This window comes from Martes martes (genome assembly GCF_963455335.1).
Source record: "Martes martes genome assembly, chromosome: 1".
Taxonomy (NCBI): domain Eukaryota; kingdom Metazoa; phylum Chordata; class Mammalia; order Carnivora; family Mustelidae; genus Martes; species Martes martes.
The window spans coordinates 38106207-38118225 of record NC_137888.1 but is presented as its reverse complement, the minus strand read 5'-3'; the positions used below and the strand labels follow the sequence as shown (position 1 = coordinate 38118225).

The 12019-nt window shown below is 35.7% G+C and overlaps 1 protein-coding gene across 7 annotated transcripts in view; it reads right to left on the bottom strand.

Moving 5' to 3' along the window:
- Positions 1 to 12019, bottom strand: part of CADM2 (cell adhesion molecule 2) — a gene marked incomplete at both ends in the record, with an annotated part of 1059071 nt that overhangs the window by 107136 nt on the left and 939916 nt on the right. For all 7 annotated transcript variants that reach the window (XM_080813985.1, XM_080813987.1, XM_080813989.1 and 4 more), the window contains one exon: positions 8628 to 8718. In XM_080813985.1, coding sequence (XP_080670111.1) covers positions 8628 to 8718 — 91 coding nt within the window. The remainder of the gene's footprint in view (positions 1 to 8627; positions 8719 to 12019) is intronic.

Sequence of the window (12019 nt, the reverse complement as noted above, 5' to 3'; positions counted from 1 at the left end):
TCGTGGTTCTGTAAGCTCTTATGGGACTTTTGCAAGACATAGGAACATTTAATTGAAAATGATTGAGTGCCCAACACACCACAGATGCCCAGCCTAAATAACAGCAGTGGAGATTACCAAGAGTCAGCTTCTTGTTTCAAAAACAAAACCAAATATATTCAGTCTCATTTCCAAGATAACCACTTGTGTGTTTCCGGAGAGTCGATGTGTGATTAAATTTTGAAACCATGCGATGGAAGCAAAAGACCATATGGGCCTCAGAAAAGAAACTCCTATGGGGAGGACAGCACATGGATATATATATATTTTTTAAATTATGAAAACTTAGAACTAATCCCCCAATATTATACCTTTAAAAACATGGTAGAAGAAATTGGCTCTATTGCTTTTAACTTTTAATTAATTAATTAAGACAATTTTGGGTCTTCTACATATTGGAAAACAAGCAAAACACACACACACACATACACACACACACACACACACACACACACAACCAAATAATCAAAACAAACAAACAAACCACAAAAAACAATCTAAATGCCTATAACATTTTTTATACTGAGGACTGACGTTTTGAGAGATTGTAAATGGTAAGGGCTCTTATTATGTTTATTCCACCAATTATTTTGGTGATATCATAAGCATAATACTTAACAAAAAAGCATAATTTGGAGGATTGTTTTCTTTTAACTTCCTGCTTATACCCTCTAAGGCTTCACATTGTATTTTACCGCATTGGTTTTTACATTTGCATTGGTATTGCTTTGTAGCTGGAACGTGCAATCTTAATCGTTTTGAAGATACATAAAATTAAGAATATAATCTGGTTATACACACACACACACACACACACATACATATATATATATGGTTATATATATACATATTATATATATAACCATATATATATATATATATATATATATAACACTGAGCACTTGGGTGGCTCAGTCGGTTAAGTGGTTAAGTGTCTGGCTTTGGTTTAGGTCATGCTCCCAAGGTCCTGAGATCAAGTCCCACATTGGGCTCCCTGCTCTGTTGGGAGCCTGCCCCTCTCTCTTCCTCTGTCTGATGCTTCCACTGTTTATGCTCCCTCTCTTACTTTCTCTCTCTGTCAGATAAGTAAATCTATAAAAAAATATATGTAATAATAAAATAGTTATTATACACCTAATCATAAAATCTAGTCAGAAATTATTTAGATATATTTAGAAACTTTTTAGATAATATTTAGACATTCTAACAGGTTTAGGCTTACATAAGTAGTAATTGATTTATAAATTACATTTTTTTAAAATATTTGATTGAAATATAGCCTTTCCTACTGGTTGGTGAAAACTCTCTCATTCTTGCCAACTTCACCAGCTTATTGTGAAAAATCAATAAAACAGGAGAACTGAAAACACTGGGTAAATTAGAAAACATAATCATCAGTGTTGTTAAAATTTTATTTATTTTTATTTTTTTATTTTTAAACATTCTTAAAAAGATTTATTTATTTATTTTTAGAGTGGGGAGAGGGGTAGAGGGTGAGAGAGAATCTCAAGCAGACTCTCCACTGAGTGCAGAACACCATAAGGGGCTCAATCTTAAAAGTGACCTGAGCCAAAACCAAGAGTCAGACACTTCACTGTGTCACGTAGGCATCCCATATTTTTTTTAAAGCATGTTTGTAATCTCAATTCTACCACTTATCACTTGGGTGATTGGAAAAGATCCTACAATCTCCATAAGACTTATTTTCCTCATTTACAAACTAGAAATGATTATAAGTCTGTAAGTCTTTTCTAACAAGATAGTTGTGTGGTTTAAATAAGACAATAATCATAAAAAAAATTGGGAAACTATATCAAAACGAGGTCTTACACATCGCAGACCCTGGATTGTCAACCACCCTTGGGTCATGCCTTTCACTCAGTTTTGGTTGTATAAAGGTTTTTAGATCTCCTTTGGCATTCTGTCAAAACTTGCTAACATGGTTCTTCCATTCCAGGAGAGCTGCTCTAGAGTGTAGCCTTGTCGATGTCTGTGGGACCAAAACTCATTCTCTACCCCTTTCAGTCCTTTCCAATTATTCTAAAACTTTTTCTACCTGAACACTATGAAGGTGCTGCTTCTATGGCTCAGTATTTTCCAGTTTCCCATTTCTCGCTATATTATATTTTATCCCTGACAGGGGTTCGTGCCTCTGACTCTCCTCTAGCACCTCATTATTACTGTGTAACCTCAACTAAAATAACCATGTTGTTCAATCAGTTCTGCCATGACTTTAGCATGGATATCTTTGCTGTTCAAACAAGGTTTTTAAAGTCACAGATAATTCTATGTTTATTCTGCTTGTAACTTTGGATTTCAGAGCCATGGAAGAAATTTGAGATGATAACTCAATTTCCAGGATGACCATAGCAGTCCAAAATTTGCGTATGTATTAAATATATAATTAAGACTCCCAAGTTTAAAACTTGGTGAGATATACTGTATGTAACTTTTTGACCTAATTATAATTTATTGTCATCCTCATGGTTATTATTTACTATGAAGTTACTTGGAGGCAGAAATTTCATGTACATTGTCATTAATCTTTAAAACAGTTTGTTCATTAGATTTTATTTTATTTTTAAAGAAAAAGAAAAGACTTGGTAAATGAGCATGAACTCCAATGTAAACTGTGGACTTTGTGGTAAGAACAATGGGTTCCTGTAGGTTCATGGTTTGTAATAAGGGCACCACTGTTGTGTGGACTGTTCATAGTGGGGTGTGTTGTGCATGTGTGGTGATGGGGATATATGGGAACTCAGTACTTTCCACAGTTTCACTGTGGACCTACAGCTGCTCTAAAAAGTATAATTTATTAAATAAAAATAAAACACTTCAAGTAGTTAAGTGACTTGCTCAAGTTGACTCAGACTACAGATATCCACAGATTTATAATCCAAGCCCAGTTTTGTATTTCTCTTTCTAATGTGCCATATAATTCTTGGTGCCCCAGAGCATGACAGCATAGGAATTATATCTGAACAGAAGCATAGACCTTGATGATTAACTCCATGACTTTCTATAACATAGATGGCAGGACAGAAATAACTATTGTGTAATTAACATCTATTATGCGTTAGGTCAAATGATATGAAACTGCTATTATTATAGATCACTGCTCTTCTTTCAAAATTTGTATTTGTCCTGTTTTGGCCTAAAACATTTCATTATGGATGATAACTTCCCTTGTTTAACTCCTGGTTTATTTTGTCATTTCTTCTGGCTGTGATTAGATTGTCTGACAATTAGTAAATAACCTGTGCTTTGTAAAAAGGTCATCTTATCCTGAGAAAATGGGCTTGATATAATAAAACTGTTTTGTGTTAATTTGCTACTCATTTTTTAATCTCTATTATACTAATAAGAAAATGCATCCAATATGTCAATATGTTCTTAAAAGATTTCTTCTCAAATTCTTGATCATTTTGAAAGTGGATGCATAATTGTTCCTCTAGAACACCTCACCGGTTGTTATAAGGTATGTGATCTGTCTTCCTAAATATTAAAACCTTTCTTCTTGTACAGAACAGGGCATGTTACGTGCTATGCAATTATGTATACTAGATTTATGCCAAGACATGAGAATAACTGTGGTTACCAAGAGGTAAAATAGTAAGTAAAATACAAAAATCATGCTGCATACACAGAGAAGTTTATCGAGACCTATCATTATTTTATTTTACAGATTAAATGCCAAATCTACATTTATTTGACTGGAAGTATCCCATAGCTTTTCTGAAGTAAATTTACAAAGCCTTAAACATTTGATTAAAATGAATGATGATTCTTTAGCTCTAGCATGTGAGGGCAACCCCACACCTTTTAAGGTCATGACTTTAATGTAACAGCTTTTTTCTTTCTCTACTTCTATAAATGGAGAATGCTGCTGCCTGAAAGCTGTCTGGGAATTCAGCCAAAGAAAGAAGAAGGTTGCAAAAACTCTGGGGACTTGAAAGAAAAGTGGTTGGCATTAGCTCGGTCCTCACTTTAAACTAAAATTAAAACAATAGACAGACATGTACAGTAATCTCTCTTTTAAGGAAAGAATACAATGCCTCTATAGTAATGTCAAGTGGAACAATTTGGTCCTGGCCCAAGTTATGCAGCTGTTCCACAGGAAAATAGCAAAAGGCTTCAGTCCAAAGCAGGCAAATAAAGCATGATTGTTCGTAAACAGTCACTGGGGCCCTCACATTTAGAACAAGGAAAACAACATTAGCATAGAGGAGGGCAGGTTAGGAGCATGAGTCTCAGTACAAGTTGAACCATGCCATCGGTTTATGATTTATACGAAAGACAGTGGTGTCATTTTGCCTACTATCAATATGCCTAGTAACTGTGAATAACTCATTCTTCAGGAAATTATGTATCAGGGAAATACTTTTTAAGAAACAATGAAGATAATGATCATGGATTAAAGATACGAGAAGAAAAGGAATCATATCTCCATTATCCATTATCCATTTCTGATTTTCACCTGCTCATTCAAGGAGGATCAGGCAAATGGAAAAGATGGTGGAAAGTACGTGTTTGGATAGCCCTTCGGAAGCTAAGCCATGGTGTGGGCTTCTCAGTGGTTTCAAAATAACAAAATGGGGAATCAGGTGTAATAGCTGTAAAGTAATAGAGCAGAACTTTGCCCGTGATTACCAGAGTAAGACAGGAGATTTGGACCTGCCCACTGGGTATATGTGATATCACATACTATATTTTCACTCCTATTCTTTAGGATTTTTTGATTTTGTCTTAAAATATGGACACTAGCTCTATTTTTTTTTAACTTCTGTTTGGCATACATTTCTTTTCTCATTCCTTTCCACTTTTCATGATTCATTTTCTGAAATGGGTAGTCTTTCCATTTGCTTTACTTCACCACCACCTACTAATTCCCTGATTAATCCATTTCAATTTGCCTTCTGTTCTCTCTGCTCTAGTGAGACTGTTTTCTTTATGATCAGTAAGATTTCCTTCTGGGAAAATCCAATGATTTCTTTTCGGTCTTCCCTTGTTTTTTGTCCTGTCTGCCTCATCTGGCACTGTTGGAGACAGAATAAAACTAAAGAGAGGCAAGGAATTACACTGTCTTTAAAGAGGTTAATGCTTTCATTTACCAGAAATGATAGTTACTTTGAAAATGCAGAAGAGTGGATTTTAAGATGATTAGGAAGAACAGAAGAGAAACAGTGGTCTAAAGGCAGGAAGGAATCAAAGAAGTTAGCTATTTCTATAACGTCAATGGCCTGGCAATCTACAAAGACAGAAAACGATAAAAAGAAAATTGCAAATGAGTGTACAAGAGAATCAGTTAATCCACATTTATTTGTAGATGGTGGCATACAGAATGTAACACTGGGAACTACCTGGATAAAAACAGAATAGAATGATCATTTTAACCCTTATGAAGCTTATAAGGTAATAGCCAAAAGATATTATGATAATTAGGGATTTTTTTTAATATGGTTATAACTTCCTGCTAGATATGGTCAGTTTGTTAGGAATTTGGCAAGTTTTCAGAAAGGGCACACATATAGAAAAAAGCCTGATAAAAGAGGATGGCAACAGTAAAACATTTCTTAGGACTAGCCACGTTTCCACCTTCAGGCTCCAGGGTTCATCTTCAGTGCTAAATACTTTTTCAAAAGTTACTTTGTCTAACATAAGGGACAATTTAGTCTCAACAACTGAAGTAGCAGAAAATAGCTGAAAGAACGTAAGGTTGGGGCAATGACTGAACTGAGTGCAAATCCTGAGTCATCCATTTTAAACCTGGACGAATAAAGGAAATTTGGGGAACATTGCTGAGCAGCTTTAGATTTCCATAAAATAAGGGGTCTTTCTTATTTCCTTTACTTCCTTCACAGTGATATTAATCAGGATCCTTCTGACAAAGGTAACATGTTATATTCCCCAAACTTCTGGAACCTTTGTATTCTTAAGTGAAATAAACAAATGAGAGGCTACTGCACTTTTCATTCATCTGCTGTGCAGAGGAGTATCACACATCCAAACTTACTCCTCGGTAGCTGAAACAGAGACCCACAATAAAACACATCTATTCCACCACATTCGAGCTGAGGAGAATGGACTACCTGAAGATCTAACTACCTAGACCTCACAAGTTAATTATTCACATAAATTAAAAGCCATTTCTGGGGTGCCTGGGTGGCTCAGTCAGTTGAGCATCTACTTTCCATTCAGGTCATAATCCCAGGGTCCTGGGATGGAGTCCCACTTCAGGGGCCTGCTTCTGCCTCTGCCCCTACCCCTACTCAGGCTGTCTCTCACTACCCCCCTCTCTCTCAAACAAATGAAATCTTACAGAAAAAATTAAAAAAGATCTCAGGTCATCTGAATTAATGGGATGACTGGATGACTCAGTTGGTTAAACATCTGCCTTTGGCTCAGGTCATGATCCCACGATTCTGGGACCCATTCAAGTCTGGCATTGGGCTCCACCCTCAGCGGGGACCTGCTTCTCCCTCTCTCCCCTGCCTGTTCTCTCTCTCTTTCATTTTTTTTTAAAGATTTTATTTATTTATTTGACAGACAGAGATCACAAGTAGGCAGAGAGGCAGGCAGAGAGAGAGGGAGGAAGCAGGTTCCCTGATGAGCAGAGAGCCTGATGCGGGGCTCAATCCCAGGACCCTGAGATCATGACCTGAGTTGAAGGCAGAGGCTTAACCCACTGAGCCACCCAGGTGTCCCTCTCTCTCTCTCTTTCAATCTCTCTCTCTCTCTCTCTCAAAAAAATAAAATCTTTAAAAAACAAAACAAAACGCTGTTTCTGCTATTGGGAGTAGATATGGAACCAAAGAGTAGATCCTTGACAAGTAATTAGATACTCTTTGAACAGGGGTATATTTATTTCCAAGCATTCGAATACTGTGTTTCCCAACCTTATGTAATTGTATAAGTTGTACACATATTCCCAATGTACACATATGTACTTTGGGGCAGATCAATGAAGAAAAGTTAAAAGTAAAACTCCCTTGCGATGCCTTCATCATGATCATGTTCCTTCACAGCCCCATATGCTGACCTCTGAGATTATGAGGAGGAAGAAAAGCAAACAAACAAACAAAACAACAGTAGAAGCTGAAGCAAATAGAGAGAGAGGAGGAACAGACTGACGTGGGAAATAATATGTGAAAGCAACAGGTGTGCGGATGGAAGGAAAAGTTAGGCAAGAAATTCTGTTGGGAGATACATAGAATCAGGACTAACGAAATTAGGATTTTAGTATGTCTAAAGCTGAGTAGAGTCTATTACACTTCTTTTTCTAGTTAAGAGTACTGAACTTGTAGCCAAAAGCTCTTATTAAAGCTATAATACCTAAATGCACTGTCACACTCAGCATACTGCCGTTGAAAAATGTCTTATACAAGCAATTTAATCTTATCAGAAAGTAAGAGCTAGGAAAGTGAATTGCACAGAATACATTTCGTAAAGCTACTATGAAAAAGTTTGTTCCTTTCAGAGTATAAAATGTCTTAAATGTTTCTTAAAAGATAGAAGAAAAATAGTGGATTAAGTTATCGAATATTCTTCATATGTTTGTGTCTTTAGAAAATAATACTGGAAGCCAGAATAGTTTTAAAATAACAAAACTTTGATAAAGAAAATGTGAATTCACTTAGTGTGTTAAAATTGTAATATCATACAACTGAAGAAGTTCAAATTTCAGGATTCTGCCTTAATGGTCCTTTAGAAAAATTACTTATGTAATAATAAGAAATCTAAATTTCTATTAGAAATAACTTTTTAGTAACTTAACTTGATTTGCACAAAAGCTAGCCCATATAGTTTTACATGGAAAACAATTAAATTCCTCCTATTAAAATTTAAACAAATTGCAAATCAATTGGAAGCTTTTAAAAAATTCAAATAAATGACTTTCAGTACAACCTAGACTATTACCATATTAGAAAGATCAAAGTGCTGTCAAATAGTCTTTGAGTCATGCATATTTGGGTAATCTATGCTCGAATTTTGTATAAAAAAGATTTTCTATGAGTTAGTTGTTTATAAACATGAATGTCACAAAGTCAAATATTAGAACTATATATTCTAATAATGAAATTATTTTATAATTGAAAATGTTGAAACATCTCACATTCACAAATTATGTCCCTTGGGGCTACATTAGAAATGTAGATGTGATTTCCCTTCTTATGAAAACGATTTCCCATTTAACTTTAAAACTTGAGAATATTTTGAGGATGCTTCAGTATTTTCAAAGATTTTCATAGAAGAACTAAATTTAGCAATGTGTAACGTCTATCAGTCTTATGATGTAAACAGTGACTGATTAAGCCCACTTTCCTTACAGGTTGAAATATCTTACTAGAAATAAAAGGGAAAAAAATCACAGCTGGAAACCTTCCCAGAAACTTCACTAGATGACAAAGTAAAAGACCAGTCTTCCACAGATACTTAATGAAGACATGGTTCAGGGGATTTCTGTTCTAGAGATCACTTTGCCCACCAAGAAAAGACAAAAAAACAGCGGATTTCTTCAGTTAAAGTCTGAAATCAAAGCACGATAGGAGGAAAAAGTGAAAAACTTTAGTGCTCATTAAATCACTTACAGTGGTTTTCCTTTGGATTCACAAGTCAAAATTAATGGCTGTCCTTCTTGTGGAAAAGGAGTGGATGGTATAATCTTAACTGATGGTGTATCTAGAAAAAGAATGAAAAGGAATATTAAGAAAGGTCACTAAATACACATAAATATATACATTTCATAATTGTATATCATGGCATATGTTCAGGCTTTTTCTTATTATTGTGTATGTTTACAAAGGATTTCTGAGATTTGGTGAAACACAATATACAATTTTAAGAAGCTACCATCCTGTCTATGGAAAGCTAACAAAGATATCTGAATATCTTATGAACCCTGCTGTAGTATTATTTCTGAAATCTGAATATAAAACTGAAATTGCAAAATGTGGTTCAGATGAATATCAAGCATTTCATACAATTGTTTCTTCAACTATTTATAGACAGCTATGAATACTATTATTATGGGCCAAGTGCATTTATGTACATTTGAATAACAACACTTTTCTGTTGCAGGAATACCAGGATTCACAATAAAGAACCCTCAAGAACTCAGGATCAACTACTGTCTCATAAGCATTATGCGAAATCTTTTTGAAAATGCAGGAATGCAGGGGCGCCTGGGTGGCTCAGTGGGTTAAGCCCCTGCCTTCAGCTCAGGTCATGATCTCAGGGTCCTGGGATGGAGCCTCATATCCGGCTCTCTGCTCAGCAGGGAGCCTTCTTTCCCCTCTCTCTCTGCCTGCCTCTGCCTACTTGGGATCTGTCTCTCTGTCAAATAAATAAATAAAATCTTAAAAAAAAAAAAAGAAAGAAAATGCAGTAATGCAGCACTTAGCACATGTTGTTTGCTCTAATGTACAGTCAGCAAATAATTTAAAATAATTGTGTAGAAATTACTAAAAGTTAACCTTTTGTTATATATAAGGCAACAATTGTAATTTTTTTAAATTTTGATTTATTTATTTTATTTTATTTTTTTATTTTTTTATTTTTTAAAGATTTTATTTATTTATTTGACAGACAGAGATCACAGATATGCAGGCAGGCAGAGAGAGAGAGAGAGAGAGAGAGGAGGAAGCAGGCTCCCTGCTGAGCAGAGAGCCCGATGCGGGGCTCGATCCCAGGACCCTGAGATCATGACCCGAGCCAAAGGCAGAGGCTTTAATCCACTGAGCCACCCAGGCGCCCTAAATTTCGATTTAAAAATAAAATCATCCTTGGTAAAAGAGGATTCAAAAATACTTTTTGACATTAATTTGTATAGCTTTTGTGCCACATTTGATACTGTTTAATCAACACATAGACACCTATTTCATAGAAGAAATGGAAAATAAACTTAAAAAAGGAGACAATGTAAATATGCTCAGTGCTCTATGAGACTTTGCTAGTCTTGGCATTGTGTGGCCAACACAACATGAAATTCGTATCAACATGGAATAGCATCCTGCTCTTACCTCTGCATCCTCAACAATAAACAAAATAGGCTCTAAACATTCCAGACAGTCATGATTATTTTCACCCTTCCCTTAGGGATGATGGAAGAATTGAACCACACGGGGTTATACCCACACTCTGATTTTGAACCAATTAAATAAGTATCTATCAACAGTATAACTTTCAGGTTACTTTTAGGTTACTTCAGGAAAATATTACTCAGACTTGTCATATATCAAACAGTAAAATAAGATCCTGTGGAAGGCCTTACATCATACTTATGAATTATTTACAGATTTTCAATACTTTTTTTTCAATCTTTTAAGCAGGAAAATACATTCTTGGTAATCAACAATAATATCCTGGTTGCAAATAGGGATTCCTTATAGATTATGGTAAAGATTTCAGTGTGAAATAACCCAAGGCAGGGGGAAACTTGACAAAATAGGACACATTTTCATCATACATTTTTAAATGGTAGGAAAAAATAATTTAATAAAGGATTAAATTATACTTCAGCAATTTTTTGATTATCACCATCATGTTTACGGAATCAGTTATTGACTAGGATAATTGTATAATGTTTTCTTCAAAAAGTGAAGGCGAAATGTCAACAATTATACAGGGTAGCAAGTATGAGCCAAAATTATTCTGGAAAATTAGGTCTATTGTCTTTTGAACTTTGAACATATATGCATATAGCAAAATGTATTTCATCCTGACAAGCAAAAGCAAGATTCAGTTCCAGAGGAAAAAAAAGTGGAAGAAAAAAAGCTCACAAAGTGTGATTCTAGAGAAGAGAGTTGTGTTAACTTGGGTGTCTGTGATGGTTAATTTTGTGTCAACTTGACTGGACCATGGGGTGCTCAGATACCTGCCTTAACATTATTCTGGGTATTTCAGTGACAGTATTTTTGTAAGAGATGGACTTTTTTTTTTTTTTTTTTTGTTAAGATTTGACTGATTGACTGACTGATTGATTTAGAGAGCACAAGTATGGGGAGACGCAGGTGGAGAATCTTAAGCAGGCTCCATACCCAGCATTGAGTCCAACCCTAGGCTTGATCCCACAACCCTGAGATCATGACCTGAGCTGCAATCAAGAGTCAGACACTTAACCCAATGAGCTACCCAGGTACCCCTATAAGAGATCAACATGTAAATCAGTAGACCAAGTGAAACAGATTGCTCTCCCTAAAGTGTCTGGGCCTCGTCAGATGAGTTGAAGGTTTGGATAAAACAAAAAAGCTGATCCTTCCCCAAATAGGAGAGAATTCTTCCTGTCTGATGACTTCCAAGCTAGAAGATAGCTTTTTTTCCTGTTTTGGCCTCAGACTGGAACTAAATCATCAGCTCTTCTGGGTTTCTAGCTTGGCAACTCAGCCTACCGGTCTTGGGATTTGCAGCCTTCATAACTGTGTGAGTCTCCTTTTCTATATATACATGTTATTAGTTTTGTTCTGACAAATACAGAAATCTAACAAACAGACCCCGAGACACATCTTTTATGGGTGTGATATTAGGAAGGACTGGAATGTGAGACAGGAAGAGAAGGAAGTAAATAAAGAATGCGCTATTGAGCAGATGACATGATGGGCAACCAGGATCTGATTCTGCTATGGAACTCTGAGAGACAATATAGGGCATGCCTCAGAGTTATCTTACTTGATGAGCAAGGGACAGGAGTATTTAAGGAATATTTACCAATTTTCATTAGTGTTTGGTTGAGGATTACTCCGAAGGGAGGCGGAAGGTTACTTCCCTGGCATGCTTAGTCAACTCAGTGCACAAAAATGGTGTTTGCTAAAGGGATATGGGCAAGTCACCACTAGTATCTGCTTCATTAAGGTAAAATATTAATGACAGGTAGCTGTTAGAATAGAGGAAAACAGAATATGGCTTGATTTCTCTTAGCTTTGCCAGTTTTTGTTTAAGCAATTTATTAAAGGTGAGAATTTGTATGACACATTATCCCTGGAGG